We start from the raw sequence: 26,300 nt of genomic DNA on the forward strand, positions 1-26,300 counted from the left end.
TACACACCTGCAGGTATCATGGGGAGCTCGGTAAGAGTAGGGAGGTACAATGATCTCCTTGTAAGTCGTCACCCTGATCTCCAGTTAACAGAAGGATACTCCGGATGCTGGAAATCTGCAATTAAAGCGGAAAATGCTGAAAATACTCCGCAGGTATGAAAGCAACTGTGGAACGAGAAAGAAGTTTATAATTAATGACTTTAACCCTTGGCCCTTACCAGCAGGACCCCCACTTCACTATTGTGTATGCTGAAGCAAGGGTACAAGTTAGCTTAAGGTGTGCTTAGCCAATTTAATGGAGCAGCAATACCTGTAGAGCTGAATATTCCCAGACATCTTAAAAGCCAAGCACTTGGAACAGGTGTAGAAGTAATTTTGAAACAAAGATTCTTTCTCAGCAAATGGTATTTGCAACTGGAAATGAGTAATGAAACCCATTAAAATAAGTTTCTACTCGCAAAGTAAATCAGAGCTTCAGTTGCAATAGTATTTGTGTTTTCATTTAAACGTAGGGCCCACCTGGTGCTACACAAGGAAGCAATTTGCTTGGCTGTGAGACTTTGAAAATGGTACTTTCATTTTTATATATCTAATGCAGATGCCTATGATTGCTGCTAATAATGAACAACTTAAAAACTGTCTTAACATTAATAAGCATGGTTATTATAATGCAAATGTTTCCTCAGTTTTATTTGACTCAAGTGTCCAATGTCCATTATTGATTTGTGGTGTATGCATTGTGATCATGCAGATGGCAGCCAAACTTTTAGAAGGCTCCCACCAACAGCACGGATTCCTTTCTCTTACCTATACCAAAGCCGTAACGCGGAACGTCAGGCACAAATTAACATCGAGGCCTGAGCGGGTTTCCCGTAGCCTCCACAGGGTGACAGAGGGCATCGTGGACAGCTCTCCCCAGTACCTTCATGAGATCCTCCTCAGCGCCCAGCCATTCGATGTGGTGCTTTCTTTCCCACTGATTCACAACGTGGCAAAGATATTCCAAGCAAAATTGCCCAAGAAACCCAAGGCAAAGAGGAAATCAACAGGCCAACCCATGAGGGCCTATGGCCTAACATCGCGAGAGTTGCCACTTATTTATATCAACACAAGCGTCGTCCGAGTATTTATTCCCAAAGGAGAGGATGAGCAACATGAAGGAGGTAATGCATTGTGCTGTGTCTCTAAAATTGTAAAAATTGCTAACTCTATGTTGAATTCTGCCTCCTTCCTTTCACTCGTCGTCTCCATGGCTCAGAAGGAAATTAAGCAGGAGTTCACTAGATTCAAATTCTATCGGTAACTGAGTTCAGTGGTAAATGCCAGTAGATTACTGCACGAACAGTTCACCCAATAAATGCAGAAGACATAATGGTGCTTCTGCATAGTTATGAGACATTCCACTCAGGATAATGCTGTGGTTGCATTGTCCTTGATACCATTTCCTCCAGTGGCAAATCAAGAATGAGAGGAGGGAAACTTAAAATTGGAGCTAGGCCATTGAGGATGGAAATTGGGGTCCATTTCCTCACGTACCGATCTACAATTCTGCCTTGCGCCCCAGAAAAGCAGCGGATGCTGAGTCACGTAAACCTCTTGGGACTCAGGATTTGTCGCGTTCCAATAGATAAGGATATCAAGAGGATATGGAACAAAGCTGGGTAAATGGAGGTAAGGTGCAGCTCTGCTGTGATGTAACAGAATGGCAGAGCAGCCTCAAATGGCTGAATGACCATCTCCTGTTACCATGATTGACGTTTCTTAATCAGTGTCAATAATGAACGTAAGTGCTACATGAAAAGTACAATTATGAATAATTCTACAATTTATGCTGACAGTGGAGGCAGCATTATGGCTGCAGTTGGAATCAGAGTAAAGCCTCTCCCAAAGAAACGTTCTAACCAATCTATTCTTCATACTGTCAGAAGAAAACCTCTCCATTTGTAATATAAGTGAAAAGAAACAAAGATAATGAATGCTCAAAATTAACCATTAAGACGATATAGAAAGGCCAATTGATTTCTGATCTAAATGTGACATTTATTCTGAGAACGTTAGTGAAACAAGGGACAAGAGGTAAAATCAAATAGTGCAAGTACAATCATATTAATAGACACACTCTTTTCAGTGAATGGATTACCTGAATATGGGTAATGCAACTTTGCAAAGGATGAAGAGATTAATTTGTTGGTAATAACATGACTGTAGTCTTGATGCAACTGTTGATAGCATCTCATTGACAATGTGTCTGGGACGGTACATGGTAATTCAGGAGAAGTATCTTTACCCTGTGAGTGGTAAGGTTGTGAGACATGGAGTAGAGCTTTGATGCATCAAAGGAAAACATAGATAAATGCATCAGTGAGAGAGGAAAAAAAAGGGTAGAATTTGATTAGGTTTGGTGGGAGAAGGCTTTTACAGAGGTCAATTAGGTCAATTGACCTACTGCTGTGCTGTGAATTCTATGTAACTCTATTTTTGGATGTATTTCCATTGCACTTGAGGAGTGGAAATCACTAAAATATACAATCAAATATCCCTGGCCTGTGCTTGCAAGTTATGGAGCAATAAGCCTGGTGTGCAGATCGTGAGGGGGTTGGGTCTAGTTAGCCAAGGAAATAGTAGCAGATCTGCTGTATTAAAGGAATCCTAGACAGCATATTTAGTTGATGTCTCTTTATTAGAATTCAATTGACAGCGACACCAGACCGGTAATGAAAGGAAAAGCCCACTTGGGGAGAGCAGATTGGCAGGTCGCCAGGATAGTAGATGGTATTTGAAGGTGGGGACATCAATTAAAGTTGTATTTTCAAAAGTTAAACTTTGAATTAGATCAGACACGAGTATTTAACTTGAGTAGTGCTGGGTGAGTGGGGGAGTGGGCAGCACAGTAGCATAGTTGCTTCAAAGCTCCAGGGTCCCAGGTTCAATTCCTGGCTTGGGTCATTGTGCGGAGTCTGCACGTTCTCCCCGTGTCTGCATGGGTTTCCTCCGGGTGCTCCTGTTTCCTCCCACAATCCAAAGATATGCAGGTTAGGTGGATTGGCCATGCTAAATTGCCCTTCGAGTCCAAACAGAAAGGTTAGGTGGGGTTACTGGGTTACAGGGATATGGTGGAGGTGTGGGCTTAGATAGGATGCTCTTTCCAAGAGCCGATGCAGACTCGATGGGCCGAATGGCCTCCTTCTGCACTCTAAATTCTATGATAATCTATGAACTCTGATCGATTCAGTCTTGAAACAATTAACCAGCAAAAAGACTATCTGTACCAATCTCAAAACAAGATTTGTGACCCAAATGTGGTAAGTTACCTAAAATTGAAAGTGAATTACTTTGGCCAGAGCATTCTCGTGATTAGATTTGCGTATGGGTGCCCAATTATTTTGTTTCACTTTATTGATCTTTTGCAGTTGTTCATTCAATTCCTACCTTAAGTTGCTTCAGTATTTAAATATTACCAATCGTAAAAGGAAAGTGAATAAAAAATAAAATATTTTCCAATAAACCGTGTGATCAGGAGGAGCAGGACACTTCTTTATTTTCTATAATTTGCCATCTGCTTATTTCTGTCTTTAACAAAATTAGAACATTTCTTTAGCTAAAAGCAAATTACTGCGGATGCTGGAATCTGAAACGAAAGAGAAAATGCTGGAAAATCTCAGCAGGTCTGGCAGCATCTGTAGGAAGAGAAAAGAGCTAACGTTTCGAGTCCGATGACTCTTTGTCAAAGCTCATGTCGGAGAGAAGAGCAGTACTTCTTCAGGGTAGGCATTCCTGGAAGAGAGGTGGCAGTGAGTTAAACACTGGATAAAAGCAAATTACTGCGGATGCTGGAATCTGAAATGAAAGGGGAAATGCTGGAAAATCTCACCAAGTCTGGCAGCATCTGTAGGGAGAGAAAGGAGCTAACGTTTCGAGTCCGATGACTCTTTGTCAAAGCTTTGACAAAGAGTCATCAGACTCGAAACTTTAGCTCTTTTCTCTCCCTACAGATGCTGCCAGACTTGCTGAGATTTTCCAGCATTTTCCCTTACATTTCTTTAGCTGCGCGTTAACGTGTTCAAGCAGTGGAATACCTTGATGAGAAAGTTACTGTTGTATTCATAGAACATACAGTGCAGAAGGAGGCCATTCGGCCCATCGAGTCTGCACTGACCCACCTTAAGCCTTAATGCCTTTGTATATTGTATTGAGACCATAACCGCATGACCATAGCTTGTGTATATTTGACCTAAATTAGAATTTGCAAACTTTTTATGTGCGTTCTCTCAATTCAAATGCAGGAGCTCCACAGATGAAAGAAGATACTTTGGTTCTTAAAATTGGCTCAGTATGCATGGCTCCACAAGCTGATAACCCCCTTGGAAGGACTCTCCTGAGGAAGGACATTTACCAGTAAGTAAATCTGACAGCAGCCACTGTTTGGGTTTTTTGATTGATGCTGGGGTGAAGTGTCATCATATATGTGTGCTCAATGCCATGTTCCACAAATTTGAATCCTGCATTTTGATTAGTTCACTCAATCATAAACAAATGCAAAGTCAGTATCATCCAATATGCAATGTTACCCCCTCAAATTGCAGACCAGTGCACCTTTTTATAAAAAAAATGCTATTTTCTTGACTTCGAGTTAGCGTCTTTCCACACTTAATCTTTGTCTTCCTCCGTCGAGGAGAATGGGTGGAGAATGTGCAGAAATCTCTTTCAATCAGTGAAGGAGTAGATCCCTTGTCACATCTGTCCATTAGGATTCACAGTTTTTGTTCGCTTCAACCCAATCCAAATCTCGGTTTCGACTTATCGAACCTGTTTTCTCGGGATGCAGCAGGAATGTAAGTTTAACTTGTACTTTATGGCCTTTTTAATGGTAATTCTTTTGGCAATTTTCTCACTGTGCTTCCCCTCCTTTCAGAAGCCTTTGAAGTAGAATTGGTCCTGGTTTCCACCACTTCGTAGGTTCCTGGAGGAACAGGGGCTGATTTCAGGATCTGAAATTCTGCTCAGAGATGTCTGACCCGATTTTGGGTCTGATGACTGTACAGGAGTTAAACCAGGTTGCCTAATACAGGCGTTAGGTCAGTCAAATGAACCGTCTGCTGTCTGATTTAGACTGCATTCCAAAAATTGATAATGGTCTTGTTCCACTTGAGATTCATAAGTGGGCGGCACGGTGGTTAGCACTGCTGCCTCCCAGCAATTTGTGGGATGTACATTTGAATCGGTGACGGTGTGGTTAGGTGGCCCAAAATTAGTCTCCTGAAGTGGGGAGAGCTGTCGCTGGAGGAGGGCTGGACACCCAACAGCTTGCTCGATTGGCAGTCATGAAGTTTAAGTTGACAGCCTCTCAGGGAGCAGGTACATGCGCATGTTGTGGTAATTATTATTATTCTTAGTTCTCCCTCACTAGGGAGGATAGTTTTCTTCCGCAAGTCCAAAGATGGCTGATGAGGCCGATTCGGGATCTGCCAGATTCATGGGATTCATGGCACGAGGGCGTTTGTTGATTTGAGGGATGTCTGGATGTGTATTATCAGGTCATGGTGTGCTCTCACTTTTCATCTTCATTTTGTTGTTGTTGGGTCTAAAGAAGCTGGGATCCTTCCCACAGACTTTGGTTCAGTCCACGGCAATGGTCTCCCGGGGGTTGATGCCAATGTTGCTTCGTGTTAACTCTCAACACATCTTTGAGGTGCTTTCTTCTGACCTCCTGTGCATCCGCCCTGACTGAGCTGGGAGAAGACCTGCTTTGGGGGCCTGGTATCTGCCATCCTAACTATATGGCTAACCCAACAACGACAGATGATCATAGCCTCAATGCTTATGGTACCTGCTTGTGAGAGGACACTGATGTTGGTGCTGAATATATAAGATCATCCACCGGCAGCACTGATGGAACGATGCTACCTTTGAGCCCGAAAGTTGGGCGGTGGCAAGTTTATACCCCTTGTTTCCTTCAAATCATCAAATCCCCACTGTGCAGAAGGAGGCCATGCGGCCCATCAAGTCTACACCCACCCTCCGAAAGGACCCACCCAGTCCCCAGTCCCCAGAACCCCAACTAGCCTTGTTTGGGTTACTGTTGAGTTCTGCACCTCGTATGATATTCTGACCAAGTGCCATGCACCACTATTCACTTATCGCATTTTTTCCAAAGTTCCGGTGACACGGAATAGCAGCAGAATTTGAAAGTGGTGTTCAAAGCCATGAACGGTTTTGGTAAAATAAACAAGAATGGTCTGTTTCCAGTGGCAAAAGGGTCAGCAACGAAAGAACAGGGCAGAAGAAACCAAGTTAGCACGAGAGAAATGTTTTTTTCATCCAGCAAGTTGTCATCTGGAACACGTTGCTTGTGCAGGTAGATGAAGATTCAATAGTAACTTTCAAAAAGCAATTGGATAAGTACTTGAAGTAAAAAAAAAATATTTAGAGGGCTTTGGAGAAAGAGCAGGGAGTGGGATAAATTGGTTAGTTGCACCAAAGAGCTGACACAGGCACCATCAGCCAAACAGCCGATCATTCTACAATTCAATGGACCAGGGATTGAGCCTGGCATCTTCCTGGTCTGTATGCCCGCTGCTTATTGGCTGACTGTTCTGAGGTATTAAAAGAACTCTCTCCTTTAAACTTTTCCAATAACGATCCCAGTTGTAAAGGATTTAAACAATAGATAGTTGTTTGAGGGGACGGGCAAAACTGGAGTGTAACTAAAGGTAAGAATTTTGAGATGATACAAGTGCGTAACACAAACACGTTTAAGATATTGCATATTTCTATTTCTAAAGCTGCGCAGTATGCACAGTTTGCTTCAATCTTATTTCAGATCTGCAAAGCTTATTAAAACAAACAAGTGAAATCAGTGTAATTCTACAGTGTAAAAACATGTACCAATAAGGGAGTGAATGCACAGGTTTTGAGTCGCCACTAACATTGACAAAAATAATTTTTGGGTTACATTCAAAGTGAAATTGCAACCACAAAAGGAAGTGTCATTTTACCACACTCATGCTATCTACATCTGGGGTTTGTTTCACGATAAGAGATGCCATTTCATTAATTAGGAGAAGACAGGTATGGGACAAGTATATCTTGAAGCCGTGTAGGTGAACAAGAGTGAACCTCTTGAATGAAGCCTCTGCGTACAGGCTCTATCTAGCCTACGTTGCTTTTGTGAGTCACTCGGATCACATGTAGACGGTAGAAAGAGGCAGATGCTGATCATGTGAAAGATTAAAACGTTGCTTTTAATTCTCTGCAGAGCTGGCAGCATTACACAGGAAAAAAAACCCATCAATTTGAGAACTCTTCAGATGGGGAAAAAATAAGCTGACAGCTTTGGGCTTCAACAAGTGTCTCAAGTATCTAATTATTATGTGGATCAGATGGTACCAATATGTTAGATATGAACGTTTGCCACAGGTAATATAGTACTGCAGAGGGAATGTCTCCAAAAGCCACTTGAAAGCTTCAGTAAAGTTAATGCATTTTAATGTTAAGTGGTCATGATTTAATGTTGTGGATGCATTTGAAATATTAAACCAATAAACAACCTTGTAAAGCACAGCAGTCACCTCAGGATAAGGTTGAACCTGAACAGTATCAATGATGAAGAAATAAAGTTCTATTCAACAGGATAACTTTTCCATGTTATTAACAGAAATCATATTCTCAGCAGGGCAACCTATTATGATGCAACATCAATAGTATGTGATCTAATCCAACTTCAAGTGGAACTGGTTATACTATCATCCTAGCCTCTGGGAACTGTTGAATATCATTTATTGAATACAGCAGCAGTCAAAAGCAATTGAAAATGTTGCAGCGAGTAATCTCATGCTCAAATGTTTCCAACACTTGAATGAAATAACTTTACACGTGAGTGCCTCCCACTATTTGGGTGGTGAAAATAGCACATCTCCTGTTCTTCAGATGTAAAACAGAGATGAGGAGAAATTACTTGTCTTAAAGGGTCATAGATCTTTGGAACGCCAGAGTGCGATGGATGCCGGGACATTTTGAGTAAATTTAAGAAGGAGATAGACAGATTTCTAATCAATAATGTGTTTGAAGGTGCCGGGACCGTTCCATAGTGAGCTCGGAGGTCGGGTATTGCTTCAGGGGCCTCGGAGGTTAGCACACCATTTTAAAATGGCGTCCCGATCTCTCGCTACACTCGTGAGTTCTGGCAAGTGGAGCTATCTAGTGTACCAAACTGCGGTCTCGGACACGTGTTCCCTGCTGAGGTCCCTTAATGCGAATGGCCTTGGATACCCATGTGTTTCTCGGCGCTGCAAGCACCGGGTAACACGCGGCTAAATGCGCTCGCTATAGGACTTTATTCCCATTTAGTTGAATCGAGCCCATAATCAAGGCTGGATTCTCCAAAAATGGGGCTATGTCCCCAGGACAGCGTCAAAATGCTGGTGTTTTACTCTGGACTTTCCTTAAGTGGCTTGCAGGGCCCCGGAGTGCTTCTTGCAGCTATGGCTAAGGATACGGACCCCGCACTTTCGGTCGGAAGTCCGCAGATGCGCACGCGGTGGCCTGCGGCGGCCTCCCGTGCGACGTGGCGGACTCGCACCGCGGACCCTGATGTAAAAGAAGTAGGTCTCCCCGAGATCGCCCACACCCGCGGATCGGTGCCGCCACCCCCCCCCCGGTGAAGGATCACCCTGCCTCCCTCCAGGGCTGCCGCAGACTGAGCCTGCAGCCGCCACCTGAGGTTCCCGACGGCCGATATGTGGTTAGAACCACGCCGCAACACCCCTCACCCATGGGCAAGTTACACTTGGAGAATCGTGGGGTGGGGGATGGCCTCTGTCAATGACACCCTACCCGCGCCGCGTAGACCACGCGATTCACGGTGATTCTCCAGGGACGGAGAACCGCTTCAGTGGCGCCCATTCTCTCCCCGCCCCGCGCCGAACGTGATTTCGGAGCAAAGGCTTGGAGAATCCCGCCCCACTTTTTTAGCCCTGGGGAGTTTCTCACCAGTTTGACTAACACTAAATCTTTTTTCAACACTGGAGGGCGGAACTCAGAGATCAAGCCGCCATTTTGACATTTTGATCAAGCCCCACACCCCTCACCCATGGGCAATGTCACCCCCCAGGCACATGGGCAGTACCCCATAACCCCCTCATCAGGTCCACCCACACCCCCTTATAGGCTCCCCCTTCCTCCAGTACCCCCACATGTCACCCCCATCACCCCCCCTCACCTTCCAGAGGCTCCTATCTACATGCCCTGCACGTGCCCGACTCTTCAAACTGCCCCCCCCCTCCTTTTATTGGCATGGCCCACATCAGGCCCTGGCCCTTGGTAGTGTTACCCGGGCTGCCCTGCACTATCCTTGACCAGCCAGGGGCCTTCGATGGCCTGGCTGTACCCTGGATGCCATTTTGATGGGTCCACGTTTGTGCCCATTCACTACTCATTAAACGACTAGTCAAGTCACTTCTAGTAATTTCTATGTTGCACATATTGACATCAAATAACTTCCATCAAGATACAGTATTGTGGTCATTGAAGATCAAATTTCCTTTCATTCATCCCTTTTAGATTACAGCCTGTACTAATAGGGTCTTTGTAGCTATTAATTCAGCCCTTAACAGTTCTGAACAGTTGTTAAAAAGGAAATCTTGGGCAGAATTGAACCAAGAAGTGGCATTTCGGGTGGGAAAACTGCTGCAAATCACGGCAGTTGTTGTGGTAGGATTCCCATCGCATCTTTCCCACACTTAGTCATTTTATGAAGCCAGAGGTGTAATGCCGGCAGGACGCAGGTATTGGGGTTCTCTCAAATATCTCCCTTCAGGTCCCGCCTCCTTCTAGCAGGCATCACGGTCCCTCCCAATCATCGGTTACAGCACCCACCCCCTCCCAGGTGAGCGACACCCCACATTGGAGCCGACAAATGCCCACCCGTCATGGCCAGGCCCCTCAATCTTCCCCTTTATGGTTACTGCCCCCCCAATCCCCTGCTTCATTGCCACACCCCCTTTCAGCATCCTCTGCCCCTCCCCAAGCAGGGCATCCTGACAACACCAACCTGGCACCCTGGCTGTGCCAACTTGTCTTCAACCACCGAGAGGCTCCACTGGCCTCCAAGCCATGGTCATCACCTCTGGTCTCCGGTGCTGGAGACCAATAGTTACTCCTGCTGTCCTTCAGCTGCGCTGCTGGAGGGCAATCCTGGGAGCTGCGAGAATTTGGCTTTAAAACTACCGAGCATATTTAAATAATCATTTAATGTTGCTAATCTGGAATGCAAGGGCATGGGCCATACTGCATCAGGCCCGCCCACCTCGGGAGAAGTGCTTGCAAAGTTGGTAATTTTGTCCAAGGGGTCGGGCGGGGTGGTTGGGGGGCGGCAGTTGATGACTGGGTTCAGGCCCGCTGCCCTCCAAAATAATTTGGAGGGATGCCAAGCCAGGCTGGTTCAAAAGCCCACCTTGGTGCTCTGGGATTTTGTCAATGCATACTGAAGGTGTATGGAGGGGTATTGATTCGGAAAGCAGCGTGGGTACGACCCTTTTAATTTACCTTGCAAAAGATTTCTTCAACCAAGCTGTGGCTCACGGCACCTCTGAGGGATCGTGAACCATGACTCACTGATATGCTGGGTTTGCTCCATGGAAATTGTGTAGGACTAGTTGATGCCTTTCCCTGCCATGAAAATGGCCTGGCCAAGAATTCAGTGACCCACACAATCCAGCAAGTTGTGATGTGGAACAGCAGTATATAGGATCCATTCTAGGCAGTTGAAGACGTGTCCACTAATACGAATATAAGGAATAAGAGCAGAAGTAAGCCATATGGTACCTCAGGCTTGTCGTACCAGCCTCCCCGGACAGGCGCCGGAATGTGCCGACTAGGGACTTTTCACAGTAACTTCATTTGAAGCCTACTCGTGACAATAAGCGATTTTCATTTCCTGCCATTCAATACAATCATGGCTGAATTTTCTACCAACTGCACTTCCCCACCTTATCTCCATAACCCTGGATTCCCTTTGAGCTCAAAAATCTGTTTACTTCAGTCTGAATGTCTTTAATGATGTAGAAAATTCCAAAAATTCACAACATCGGGTGAAGTAATTACTTCCAACTTTTTGTGAAATAATTTTTTTGTGGAATGTGGGCTGGAAAAACCAGCATTTGTTCCCCATTCCTAATTGCCCTTGAGCTAAGTGGCCTGATAGGCCAGTTCAGAGGACAGTTAAGAGTCAACCACGTCTCTGGAGGGTCTGGAGTCACAAGTAGGCCAGATCAAGTAAGGATGGCTGATTTCCTTCCCGGAAGGACATTGGTGAACCAGATAGATTTTTACTAGGTTTCAATTCCAGATATTATTAATTCATTTAATTTACATAGTGCCTCTAATGCAGTAAAATGTCCCAAGATGCTTTGTGAGATTGTTATCAAAACAAATTTGGCACTGAGCCATGTAAGACAACGTTGGCAGAGATGACCAAAAGATAATATTGGTTTTAAGGACCATCTTGAAGGAGGAGATAGAGATTAAAAGGCAAAGATATTTGGGGAGGAAATTCCCAAAGTTGAAGATCTGCATAGCTGAAATCATGGCCTCCAATGGTAGAGTGAAGAAAATTAGGGCTGCTTAAGATGCCAGAATTAGAAGCGTGCAGAGATTCAGCAGGACTGGAGGATGCCACAGACACCGGGAGTGAAGATAATTTTTTTAAAAATAGAATTTACAGTGCAGAAGGAGGCCATTCGGCCCATCGAGTCTGCACCGGCTCTTGGAAAGAGCACCCTACCCAAGGTCAACACCTCCACCTTATCCCCATAACCCAGTAACCCCACCCAAATAAGGGCAATTGTGGACACTAAGGGCAATTTAGCGTGGCCAATCCACCTAACCTGCACATCTTTGGACTGTGGGAGGAAACCGGAGCACCCGGAGGAAACCCACGCACACACGGGGAGGATGTGCAGACTCCACACAGACAGTGACCCAAGCCGGAATCGAACCTGGGACCCTGGAGCTGTGAAGCAATTGTGCTATCCACAAGGCTACAAGTGCAGCTAAGAGGGTACACAGTTTAATGATTTATTTCTGCAGTGTCACAAGCATGCTGATGTTATCAGCGAGGTTATCCGCTTCTTGGTGGTGTATAGTTTTATTTTGTTTTGGTGTGAGCAGACGAGTGAAACCCCAGTGAGAATAAACAGCCCAGTCAGGTAACATTTATTAAAATCAAGACAAATACACACAAACAGGACTATACTCTCATTCAATTAAGATGTATGAATTAATAAACAGTTTATATAGAACGTGCCCCTTGTTCCAAAATATATCTACAATACCTGAACTCCTGGCAAGACTTCCCCATCTCCCCAAACAGCATCCAAGTTAAATAACTAGTTTATGGTTAACGCACAATCCAGGGATGATAGTCAAGTCTGGGAAACGTCTTTTCCTGGTCCAACAAAGGTATTTAAAACTGGCAATATGAAGGTTTGTCAAAGCTTTGACAACGGCTCATCTGGACTCGAAACGGTAGCTCTTTTCTCTCCCTACAGATGCTTCTAGAACTGCTGAGATTTTCCAGCACTTTCTCTTTCGTTTCAGATTCCAGCATCCGCAGTAATTTGCTTTTATCCAGTATTATTTTAATACGAAGGTTTTCTGCACTGCCTTGCCGCTAAGACTTAGAGACTTGTTTCATGCAAACGTGAACCTGAGGCTGCCAACTGAAAATCTTAGGCCTTTGGGCTTGGTTGCTGGAAACTGGCTTGTCTGCTTTCCGAGACTGCTCGATGTTAATTGCCTCTATGACTTCTAGTCGTTGGGCCAATTATACATTTGTTCCTTTTTGATTATGTCTTCTATGTATTCAATTGTCTATTACTATCAAGTTCCTTTAGTATACATTAACATGTGTACACTTTAATGATCTTCCCCTGATTATTGTCTGAACTGCCTTCTCGGCTCACTATTGGGAGAGGCGCATATCATTGGGGCCTTCTGAATACTGTCAACTGCTGTCTCTAGGCAGATTTTTACCTGTCGCTGGACATCTCGCATCCTATTACGATTTAAATTTGTTTTACTGCTGTTGCCAGGCAAATTCATAACAGAAGCTCTTGTTCACCTGTGGGTTGGGAGATGGAATGCACACACTGCCTCTGTTACACCACAACATAGGTTTGTTCTGCCCTTGGATTTAGCTCATTAAATTAATGTGGCAAAACAGCTAAATCAGCAATTAGACAAGCAATAGAGTATGTTCTTTATTCTCTGCCCGTAACAAAACTAATTGTTACCTGTTTAACAATATAATTAGCCTTTCAGCCACAACACAAAATTTTAAATGCTGCATTGGAAAATGCAGAGAGCACAGGTTTGTGGTCTGTACAAGTAAAATTATCTGACCCGCAGAGCAATGCATATTATTCCTTGAAACACAGTGCTATAAATCTGTTTACCCAGCTCCATGTGATTTTTGAGCCTAGTTTGTGCAAAGCCCGATTAAAAAGAATAACTGGTAAACAGATGACCTCCCAGTAGTCATGAATAAAAATAGTATGTCTCCCGTTTAAAATACATTCAAGCATTTCCCCCTCCTTCCCATGCTGCTGGCATTTTGGTTGGTGAATATTTGAAGAAGCAGATTTTTCCAAATGAATTAACATCCAAGCATGCAGGAATAAAGCAATGATATTTTGTTTATAAGCAAAGTAGATGAATCTGACTATTATGAGACACAACTGTTCAGTAAGATTATCAGATCTCAATTAGCCATGGTCTCATTGAATGGCGGAGCAGACTCAACGGGCCAAATGGTCTCTTCTGCGCCTGTGTTTTATGGTCTCGTACAAATAGACTTAACCTGACTCCAATTCACCTCGAGTTGTGAAGAAAAATGTCCAAACTCAGTTTTTTTTAAATTATTTTTATTCCCCTCCTTTTTCACATTTTCATCCAAATTTGCACCCACCAACAAACAATCACCAGTAACAAATACAATGTCAATCCCCTGGCTAACAATTCCTTCCTCCCACCAACCCCCAAACAACTCTCATTATTTTAAATATGAACATCAAAGAAAAGGATTCAGGAATCCACCATCCACCCATACATAGTCACCAACAACATACACAGTCCAACCCCCCCCCCCCCCCCCCCCATGTCATCCAATTTTTGAAGGTGCATAATAAACAAAGCCCATGAATTGTAGACTTCATTGCAGTGTTAATATAAGCCTACTTGTGACAATAAAGATTATTATTATTATGCGCACTGTTGGAGGGTCAGCACTGAGGGAGCCTTGTGCATTGTTGGAAGGTCAGTGCTGAGGGAGCGATGCACTGTCAGAAGGTAGTACTGAAGGAGCGATGCACTTTCAGAGGGTCTGTACTGAAGGAGTGAGGTTTGGCTCAGTTGGCTGGCAGCTGATTCATGAAGCAGAGCGAGGACAACAGCGTGGGTTCAATTCTCGTACCGGCTGAGATTATTCATGAATCTCAACCTTGCCCCTCGCCTGGGTGTGGTGATCCTCAGGTTAAATCACCACCAGTCAGCTCTGCTCCTCAAAAGGGGAAATCTGGGACTTTGGCGACTTTACCTTGACTGGACTAGAATCCCTGAACTGATTATCCAGAGAATGCAAGTTCAATTCAAAAAATGGAAAATTGAGAATTTGAATTTAGTTTAAAAACAAATTACTCCATTTACAAGCTGATGTCAGTGAAATGACCACAAAGCTATTAGATTGTTGTAAAAATACAACTGGTTCATTAATGTCCTTCAGAAAAGGGTTGCCGTTATACTCAATCTGCGCTATTTCCGTCTCCAGTCCCACTTGCGTAAGAACAGAAAAATCTGGAAATATAGGAATGCAGATCCAGCAGCATCTGGATGGAGAAACAGGGGTAATGCTTCAAGTCTGTAACCTTTCATCAGGTCCCCCAACTCATTTTAGCAATGTGGTCCACTTCGTCCTGCCTTAATCTGCTGGCTATGCTATTTCCCGTTCTGCAATAAAATGCCAACTGAGAGTGTAAGATGTTCCCTTTCCTCAGGTGATGAATCACCATGCTCCTATGCCCTCAAAACCTTTTCAAAATTAGCTCACTCCTCCAAAAGAAAATCCCTGCACCCCTCTGTCCTCCCCAGCGATTTACCTGTAATCTCCCTTTCCCCTCCAAAGTCCTTCAACACGTTGTTGCTGAATAAATGCTAGTTGTTGACACAAACCTCTCCAGTCTAATTCAACTTCTACTAATTTTTCTTGAGTAAAATTCTGAATGAAGATCATTGAATTTGATGGCCTTGTATTTGGAATTGACTGAAAACCCCAGTGTAGTCTGAGGCTTCCTCTGGCAAGATATAACACTTGTCATAGAACATAGGTCAAAGAACATACAGTGCGGAAGGAGGCCATTCGGCCCATCGAGTCTGCACAGACCCACTTAAGCCCTCACTTCCACCCTATCCCCGTTACCCAATAACCTCTCCTAACCTTTTTGGACACTAAGGGCAATTTAGAATGGCCAATTCTCTTAACCTGCCGTCTTTGGACTATGGGAGGAAACCGGAGCACTCGGAGGAAACCCACGCAGACACGGGAGAACATGCAGACTCCGCACAGACAGTGACCCAGCGGGGACACTTTCGCTGTGATGCCACAGTGCTAGCCACTTGTGCAACCATGCCTCCCGAGGTTTTGTAGAATATCACATCAGGCATCTTTCTACAGTGCTGCCCAAACCTGACAGCAGGTTCTGAATAACATTTAAATGTGTGGGTCAGGTAAGAGAACATATGGATTGCAGTATCAGGTACTCTTCAGTCTCAGATAAAGAAGTGTCTCTACTATTTGTGTTGTTATTTCCTGGAAATCCATACATTCAGATAATTAGTGTCTTAGTTTGACGTTTCATTAATTATTCCCTAATAATTCTTAAATTCGATCTGCCGGTAAACCTTCTCCCATTTGACCTGATACATTTGTGTTCTCTGCCTCTCAATTAACATATATATGAATGATCTAGATTATATTCCATTTTCATCAATTAATTTGCTTTTGTAACGCTGGATAGTAATGCATTGCTCAAATCGTATTATTTTAATAGCAATGAAGTGTCACGGTTTTCAATTTTTTTTCATTCAATGTACATAAGACCATAAGGAGCAGAATTAGACCACTTGGCCCATCGAGTCTGCTTCGTCATTCAATCATGGCTGATATTTTTCTCATCCCCATTCTCCTGCCTTCTCCCCATAACCCCTGATCCCCTCATTAATCAAGAACCTAATCTATCTCTGTCTTAAAGACACTCAGTGATTTGGCCTCCACAGCCTTCTGCGGCAAAGAGTTCCACAGATTCACCACCCTCTGGCTGAAGAAATTCCTCCTCATCTCAGTTTTAAAGGATCGTCCCTTTAGTCTGAGATGGTGTCCTCTGATTCTACTTTTTCCTGCAAGTAGAAACATCCTCTCCACGTATATATGCATGGTAACATTCAGTTGGCTGTCAACTCGTGTGTGTGTGTGTGTGTGTGTGTGTGTGTGTGTGTGTGTGTGTGCGTCTGTGTTATGCGTTTGTGTGTGTGTTCATTCACCTTGGCTGCCTTTATTTTCACATTTTCCCAGAACGTCAGTGTCCGATCTGAGGTCACTCCGAGATATGTTGGAGTTCGGTGGTTCTTTAACTTGTAGCTATTAATTTGGATGTTAATCTCTTTATTGACTTTTGCGTTGTAAAGATTAAATAAGCTGGACACTGTTTTTGCCAAGCTTGGCTTGAGTTGTCATCTGTTGCAGTACTGTTCAAGTTTTGATAAGTCATAGCCGAAGAATCACATGCAGTGGACGGCATTTTCCACGCAACCTGCTGTATGTTTTGGGGCAGCCACCAATGGCTGGTGGCGGGATCTTCTTGTCTCGCCGTTGTCAATTGGATTTCCCATTGAATGCATCTCTGGCCGGCAGGCAACCCAGGGCGAGTATGCGCCGCTGACGGGACCTGAAGATCCTGCCGCGTGAACGGCCCAAAAATTCCAGCCAATGACTTCTCATCCTGCAACTACACTTCTGGTGTTCCCAAAAATTATTCTTGGCCCCCTTCTATTTCTCTGTTACATGCCGACCCTTCGCAGCATTATTCAAAAACTCGTATGTTTCCACACAATGTCCTCTCTCTGTGACCTTATTCTCTCTCCCTCTCACTCACTCACTCACTCACTCACACTCACTCACTCACTCACTCACTCACTCACTCACTCACTCACTCACTCACTCACTCACTCACTCACTCACTCACTCACTCACTCACTCACTCACACTCACTCACTCACTCACTCACTCACACTCACTCACTCACTCACTCACTCACTCACTCACTCACTCACTCACTCACTCACTCACTCACTCACTCACTCACTCACTCACTCACTCACACTCTCTCTCTCTCTCTCTCTCTCTCTCTCTCTCTCTCTCTCACTCTCTCGAGCAAGCTTTTAGTTATCTTAATATCCAACCTTGATTGATAGCATGTGTAAAGCGTTTTGGGACATTTTATTATGTTGAAGATGCTATACACGAGGGGCAACACATTGGCACAGTGGTTAGCAGTGCTGCCTCACGGAGCCGAGGTCCCAGGTTCGATCCCGTCACTGTCCGTGTGGAGTTTGCACATTCTCCCCGTGTCTGCGTGAGTCTTGTCCCCATAACCCAAAGATGTGCAGGGTAGGTGGATTGTCCACGTTAAATTGCCCCGTAATTTAAAAAAATAATTGGATACTTAAGAAGATGCTATACACATGTCAGTTGCTGCTGTTATTAACAAATTACTTTGCATCTGTCTTCACAAAAGTGGTGGATTATTTGAAGGTTAAATGGAAAGAGGAGAGGGAAGAAATGGGCAGGATAATAATGGATAGGGAAGACTTACTAAAACGATGACTGCAAGTTGATAAGTCACCCGATCCAGATGGAATACATCCAAAGGAAGAAAGAGACATTGATCACAATCTTTCATTCTTCAAAGGATACAGGCACTCTGCTGGAACTTTTGAGGGATCCTCGGTTTATACCATTACTGAAAAAAGAGAAAATGAATAAACAAGGAAACTATAGGCTAACCAGCCTAACAGAGAGAAGGTTATTGGATAAAAATAAACTTTCATTTGGAGACACATGGAGAGCCAGCAAGGATTGAAATCACCATCAAAAGATTGAGAGGAGAGATGAGAATTATTTGATCTAGCACACTTGACCTGAGGAAGTGGTCACGCTGATGCCATAAATAATTTTTAAATGAACTTTTTACATGAGACCTCAGAGAGTATGAACAAAAAGTGAAGATGTGGGATTGAGCATGGCTGGTCTTTCAAGGAGTCATCACAGGCACGCAGGACTGAATGGGCTATTTCTGTGCTCTCAAATCCCTCGCAGCCTAAACTGCAGGATCCAGACATTGATGACACACACACACACAAATCCACCCTTTCAACTCATGGCCTTAAACTGTTCCTTCATACCATCAAGTGAAGGCAATACAAACACCACAACAATACAATACAATACAAACACCAGCTCAACAGTCCTGAAGAGAGATTTATCATTTTTGTATCGATCTATTTTGGTAGGTTTACTAAAAGTGGGACCGGCCAGTTGAAAATATTTGCCAGCTAGCACTGATTAATTTGTGTTTCACCAAATACTGAGTGCGATACTGTATTGGAGATTCTAATTTGGATTATTAGCAACTGAATTAAGGTTAACTGGCCTATAACTGGCTTTCTTCATCCCTTGGTGAAGGAATAAATTACATCTTTCGATCCTCTAGCTATTTTAATTTCCTCCACATTTTGGGAAATCATAGTTATAAACCATCACGGCTCAGAAATGACCAGACTTGTTGGCAAAATATGTCTTTTAAGTTTCTAGGTCACACGGTATAATAAAAAACATTAATTTTACAGCTTTGAAGCTACTACAATGACTTATTGTAGTATTTTCCACACACTCGAGAAATAAAGGGTGGTATCGCCCACCCCCCCCCAACGCCGGGTGGGAGAATCGGCTGGGTACTGCGCAGAACGCGCCACACCGCCCCGACCCCCGCACGATTCTCCCACCCCCCTGAAACCAGCGCCGCGCGAATCGCGCCAGGCCGCTCGGAGAATTGCCGCAAATGTCGAGCGGCGATCCTCCGGCAAGGATGGGCCGAGCGGCCGCTCCGACACGACAGGTTCCTGCCCTCCACCCCTGGTCGCTGCCGGCGGGAACTGTGCGGGAATGCGGGGCAGGGGGGGTGGCCTGTGGGGGGGGGGGGAGGGGGGCTCCTTCACCGAGGGGGGCCTCCGATGGAGTCTGGCCCGCGATCCCCCCCCCCTAGGCCTACCTCCTTCCACGGCCGGTCCCAGAACACCGGCTCCATGTTGGTGAGGGGCCGGCGCGCGTAAGAAGTTCCCCGCGCATGCGCAGGATGGAGCGGCCCAACTGCGCATGCGTAGAATTGAGCTGCCCCAACTGCGCATGCACGGGTAGGGACGCTGGAGTGGCGTGAACCACTCCAGTGCTGTGCTGGCCCCCTATGGGGGCCAGACTAGATCGTGCCCAGGATCTGTTCGCGCCGTCGTGAAATGCGATGGCGTTCACGATGGCGCGGGCACTTAGTCCCGGGAGCGGCGAATACCACCCAAAGGCTTAAAACTTAACTTTAAATAAAAATGAAATGTTGAATATTTCTCCTCGCTTTGCCTTCTGCTTTATTCTGTATTATTCTCAATTACAATTTAGTTTACCCTTTCAGTCCAGCCTTATCTATTTATTCTAGCTCTTACTTTTAAAAAAGTACATGTGCTGTAATGACATATCTTCCACTTGCCCCCGATTTTGTTGCGGACCAAAATAACTTGGTCTTTGGTTGAAAACCTTCCCCCAGAGGCCGTTTTTCTTCTTTGCCAATTGAAAACCAGAAGTGTAAGGATTGATCGGGCCATGTCCCTAATCTCTGGTGTGTGAACCCTGTCACTAGGCAAACAGACTCATCTGTAAGGTAGATTTGTAACAGATCCCAGTTAATCCCTAAGGGTAAAAATCCGCACGGATGTGGGAAAAGACAGGGGTGTGCGACTAATAGGATAACTCTTTCAAAAAGCTAGCACATGTATGATTGGCTGAGTGACCTCCTACTCTGCTGTTCGATTCTACACTTCCACATGTAGCAGTTTCAGTCAAAGGTCTCGTGATGCGCCCAGGTTATTATTTTGGAAATGTCAAGGCATAGTAATGATTTTTAAATTCACTTTATGAGCTTCATCTGTGACTTTTACTCTGGCCTGCAAATGATCAACTGTACTAGTTTGGATCTAAAGAATATTGCACTAAGTTGTGAATTATCCAGTAGGTTTTATAAGAGGTGGCTCAATTGGTTCAGTAATTTGCAGCTTTATTTGGAGTTGGATGCATGTTTAGGTCAGCAACAACAACTTGCATTATTTTCCCTTTTAACATAGAAAACCACCTGAAGCGGGAAAACCTGCTGGGATATAGGAAAAAAACAAGCAAATTGAGAGAAAGAAAGACTTCCTCATTTGTATTGTGCTTTTCAGAACAACAGGACATCTCGAGGTACTTTGCCGCCAATAAAATAATTTTGAATTATCGATTCTGTTGTAATGCCACAAACAGATAAATTGTTTTCGTAATGTTGATCGAAGGATAAATATTGGTCACGGTGGTGGGCCAGAACCCCTGCTGCTCTTTGAAATAATATCATGGGCTCTTTTATGCACGTCTGAGAGAGCAGGCGGATCCCCGGTTTAATGCTTGATTCGAAATGACGACACCTCTGACATTGCCACAATCCCTGAAGTACCGAGCTGGCCTGTCAATTAAAAAAAAATACTTTATGCTCAATTTTATGAATGGAATTGAACCCACAACCTTCTGATTCAGAGTGTTAGCAACTGAGCCATGCCTAACGTGACAAATTTCATATCTCCTTCGGAGAGCTGACAATTCAGAAAGGTGGAAAGGTGGATAAACTGAGAGATGCGGATACCTTGGTGTACCTCGTGCATCAGTCGCTGAAAGTAAGCGCGCAGGTACAGCAGGCAGTAAAGAAGGCAAATGGTATGTTGGCCTTCATAGCAAAAGAATTTGAGTATAGGAATAGAGATGTTTTACTGCAATTGTATAGGGCATTGGTGAGGCCACACCAGGACTATTGTGTGCAGCTTTGGTGTCTTTACCTTGTTATGGAGGGAGTGCAGTGAAGGTTTACCAGGCTGATTCCTGGGATGGCGGGACTGTCATATGAGGAGCGCCTAAATCAGTTAGGATTATATTCATTGGAGTTTAGAAGAGTGATAGAAACTTATAAAATTCTAACGGGATTAGACAGGGTAGATTCAGAAAGAATGTTCCCGGTGATGGGGAAGCCCATAACAAGGGGTCATAGTTTGAGGCTAAGGATAATCTTTTAGGATTGAGGTGAGGAGATATTTCTTCACCCAGAGTGTGGGGAATCTGTGAAATTCGCTACCACAGAAAGTAGGTGAGACCAAAACATTGTGTAATTTCAAGAAGGAATTAGATATGGCTCTTGGGGCTAAAGGGATCAAGGGACATGGGGGGAAGGCGGGATCAGGGGATTGAACTTGATCATAATGAATGGCGGAACAGGCTCGAAGGACCGAATGTGTGTTTCTATGACCCTGCTGCGGTGGGCCAAATGGCCTCCTGTACTAGATAATTGTATGTAAAAGTATTAAAGTTAACATTGATAATGATTAATAAGCAGAGGTGGCATAGCAAGTAGTGTAGATGGAAGCCTAAAATTACAGAGATAATGGCCCAATTTTACAATCAACTATGTCACTTGTTGCTGACATCAAATAAATCTCCTGCGACGAGTATCCTAGTGGTGAGGATTTTGGTTGCCTTGAGGGAGTATTTCCTTCCTGTATGGGTTTCAGCAAGGCCCAATAACGTAGGCCAACATGGAAAAAGTGGCAGGAACATGTGATGTGGCTTCCAATCTTTCACCACAAAAAATGAAGAAAAAAGACCATTGCAGAAAAAGGAAAATCACTACACAAAAACATTGAAAAATCATTTTTTTTAAAAAGGCATTGGAATATTGTATTTTTACTGGACATAATCCTTTTACAGAGTTGAAAAAGTAAATATCTTTTTACAAAATTAAAAAATAAGAATTTTTACAAAGGTAAATATATTTTTGAAAAGTACAATCATTTTGATCAACTGAATAGTTTTACAAATTGTTATTTAAATATCTAAAAGTTATTTATCAGATATTTCTAAAGTTTCATGTGAATAAACAATCCATTTTAACTTTTAAAATGGTTTGGGCCTTCACATGAAGTATTCAGGAATTGAGAAGAGGCCCCTTACGTCTGAAAATACAGATGTAAAGGTTAAAAGTGTAATTAATCTGGCCCATTAACAGATTAAGTGAATGGACAAAGCTGTGGTAGTTAGATCTCGTAGCAGCTGAGTGTGTGGTTTTTGGCAAAAAAAAAGATAGATCAGAGTATTTTTTTAAATGGTGAAATGCTGGGAATGGTGGAGTCCGAGATTTAGGTGCCCATGCACACTCAAACTTAATGGTCAGGTATAAAAATAAAATCCAAAAGGACTCTTTGTATTAATGGTTCAGAATAGAAAAGGGGATAAAGTTTTGCTACAGCTGTACCAAGTCCTGGAGAGATAACACCTGGAAAGCCTGCATACAGTTCTGGACAACATCTGTATACTTTGCATGTGGTTCTGGACACCACAATTTAGAACATAGAACATTACAGCGCAGCACAGGCCCTTCGGCCCTCGATGTTGCGCCGACCTGTGAAACCAATCTAAAGCCCATCTACACTATTCCCTTATCATCCATATGTTTATCCAATGACCATTTAATGCTCTTAATGTTGGCGAGTCCACTACTGTTGCAGGCAGGGTATTCCACGCCCTTACTACTCTCTGAGTAAGGAACCTACCTCTAACATCTGTCCTATATCTATCTCCCCTCAATTTAAAGCTTTGTCCCCTCATGATAGCCATCACCATCCGAGGAAAAAGGCTCTCATTGTCCACCCTATCTAATCCTCTGATCATCTTGTATGCCTCTATTAAGTCACCTCTTAACCTTCTCTCTAATGACAACAGCCTTAAGTCCCTCAGCCTTTCCTCATAAGGTCTTCCCTCCATACCAGGAAACATCCTGGTAAATCTCCTCTGCACCCTTTCCAATGCTTCCACATCCTTCCTATAATGCGGCGACCAAAACTGCATGCAATAATCCAAATGCGGCCGCGCCAGAGTTTTGTACAGCTGTAACATGACCTCATGGCTCCGAAACTCAATCCCTCTACCAATAAAAGCTAACACAGCGTATGCCTTCTTAACAACCCTATCAACCTGGGTGGCAACCTTCAGGGATCTATGTACATGGACACCGAGATCTCTCTGCTCATCCACACTACCAAGAATCTTACCATTAGCCCAGTACTCTGTATTCCTGTTACTCCTTCCAAAATGAATCACCTCACACTTTTCTGCATTAAACGCCATTTGCCACCTCTCAGCCCAGCTCTGCAGCTTATCTATGTTCCTCTGTAACCTGTAACATCCTTCCGCACTGTCCACAACTCCACCGACTTTAGTGTAATCTGCAAATTTACTCACCCATCCATCTACGCCCTCCTCCTATAAAAATGACAAACAGCAGCGGCCCCAAAACAGATCCTTGTGGCACACCACTAATAACTGAACTCCAGGCTGAACATTTAGGACATAAAGAACTGTTTGATCGTACAGACCTTGAGAATTGCTGAAAAAGAGACATGTTATTGAAGCTTTTTGTCTTGCACCGATCAGGAAGCAACACAAGATAAACCAAGAGTAAATGGAACAACAGTTTTGACTGCATGAGGAGAGAGTGCTAGTTGGTTGGCAAGTGAACTCTGCTGAAGGTGTTTCCATGGAAAATGCAGCAGAGAACTGTTAACTGCCAAGCTTTTGTTTCAAATTCATTAATTGGCTCATTCCCCATCGTAACCCAGATCGTTTGACTCTGGTCAACCTGCCATTTTTTTTGTGGTCGGCCATACTGCAGAAGAGAAGTGGAAATCACTGCATTACTTTGCCAAGCATAATCATGGACCAATACAATGGAAGTCCATGGTCGCCAACATCCTCTTAGGACACGGAGAGGATGAGAAACCATCTCTTACCACTGGCCTAAGAAGAGCGGACATAACTTTAAATTGCAAGCCAGAAAATACATTTTCCACACAAATGATGGCAAAAGTGTGGAACCCTATCCCACATCAAACAGTAGATTCTAGTTCAATTCATAATTTTAAATTTGATAGAACATAGAACATTACAGCGCAGTACAGGCACTTCGGCCCTCGATGTTGCGCCGTCCTGGGAAACCCCTCTAAAGTCCCTCTACACAATTCCCTTATCGTCCATATGCCTATCCAATGACCATTTGAATGTGTTCAGTGTTGGCGAGTCCACGACTGTTGCAGGCAGGGCATTCCATGCCCTTACTACTCTCTGAGTAAAGAACCTACCTCTGAAATCTGTCCTATATCTATCTCCCCTCAATTTAAAGCTATGTCCCCTCGTGCTAGACATCATCATCCGAGGAAAAAGGCTCTCAATGTCCACCCTGTCTAATCCTCTGATCATCTTGTATGCCTCAATTAAGTCACCTCTTAACCTTCTTCTCTCTAACGAAAACAGCCACAAGTCCTTCAGCCTTTCCTCATAAGATCTTCCCTCCATACCAGGCAACATCCTTGTAAATCTCCTCTGTACCCTTTCCAGTGCTTCCAAATCCTTCCTATAATGTGGCGACCAGAACTGCACGCAATACTCCAAATGCGGCCGTACCAGAGTTTTGTACAACTGCAACATGACCTCATGGCTCCGAAACTCAATTCCTCTACCAATAAAAGCTAACACACTGTACGCTTTCTTAACAACCCTCTCAACCTGGATGGCAACTTTCAGGGACCTATGGACATGGACACCGAGATCTCTCTGCTCATCCACACTACCAAGAATCTTACCATTAGCCCAGTACTCTGTCTTCCTGTTATTCCTTCCAAAATGAATCACCTCACACTTTTCTGCATTAAACTCCATTTGCCACCTGTCAGCCGAGCTCTGCAGCTTATCTATGTCCCTCTGTAACTTGTAACATCCTTCTGCACTGTCCACAACTCCACCGACTTTAGTGTCATCTGCAAATTTACTCACCCATCCTTCTACGCCCTCCTGCAGGTCATTTATAAAAATGACAAACAGCAGCGGCCCCAAAACAGATCCTTGTGGTACACCACTAGTAACTGGACATCAGTCAGAACATTTCCCATCAACCACCACCCTTTTTCTTCTATCAGCTCGCCAATTTCTGATCCAAACTGCTAAATCACCCTGAATCCCATGCCTCTGTATTTTCTGCAATAGCCTACCGTGGGGAACCTTATCAAACGATGGATTCCATCTGTACCTGTGTAAAAGTTGAGTTTCTAGGACTAAACTTTTTTAACCAAAACAGTAGCGGGTCAACTTCTGCACCAATAACATTTTCTCAGCGTTGAAATCCATCTTCTCCCACCATCTCACTATTGCAGAGTTGCAACGTCGGAGACTGTTCCTGCCAACCCTGCACCAAAAGTAGCACAAGAGGAGCTAAAAGTATTTTTAATCACGCGCTGCTGTGCATAGACATGATGAACTAAGCGGCTGCCTTCAGTGAGGTGCTGCTCTACGAGTGGTTTGGTACAAGGGCGAGTCTGACTTCAGCAGTGAGGAGGTGCTGCTAAGTGCAGGGTTTGGATCTTATTGGCTAAAAGCTGCAGCTTGACTGGGTTTTTAACAAGGACAGCAATGTATCGTTCTCCTATCCATGAGAAATGTGAAAATGGATTTGTTTTGGCCAAAGGTTGGGGGAAGACCTTTACACGAGATTGACCATTACGCAACGGTAATTATAATTTTACGGCGGATGATAGATATTTTTCTGGCCAAAAGTATTGAGGGATAGGAAACCGAGGCAGGTGAATGGAGCTAAGGGGCAAGTTTCATCCCTATGTTCCTGTGATAATAGTGCATTTTATCATATTTGGACACAACTGATCCAATAGCTAGTATAATCAGATCTGGTGTATACTTTTCATTTTTTTTGCAATTGATAGCTGGAATAATAATTGAGTGGCGCAGTACTGCAAGAATTCCTGAGTCAGGCGTGCAAATTAAGAGCTGCAATTGCATGAGGGAACGTATT

The 26,300-nt window shown here is 43.9% G+C and overlaps 1 protein-coding gene across 5 annotated transcripts in view; it reads left to right on the forward strand.

The window, feature by feature from the left end:
* LOC119972233 (vacuolar protein sorting-associated protein 13B-like) overlaps positions 1 to 26,300 on the forward strand; it is a 1,046,946-nt gene that overhangs the window by 719,506 nt on the left and 301,140 nt on the right. For 3 of the 5 annotated variants that reach the window (XM_038808618.1, XM_038808616.1, XM_038808617.1), the window contains exons 29-30: positions 752 to 1,163; positions 4,284 to 4,395. In XM_038808618.1, coding sequence (XP_038664546.1) covers positions 752 to 1,163; positions 4,284 to 4,395 — 524 coding nt within the window. Of the gene's footprint in view, positions 1 to 751; positions 1,164 to 4,283; positions 4,396 to 26,300 lie in introns of those variants that run through there. The other 2 variants (XR_005462014.1, XM_038808619.1) reach the window with 2 other exon arrangements.

The sequence above is a fragment of the Scyliorhinus canicula genome, chromosome 10, assembly GCF_902713615.1.
Source record: "Scyliorhinus canicula chromosome 10, sScyCan1.1, whole genome shotgun sequence".
Taxonomy (NCBI): domain Eukaryota; kingdom Metazoa; phylum Chordata; class Chondrichthyes; order Carcharhiniformes; family Scyliorhinidae; genus Scyliorhinus; species Scyliorhinus canicula.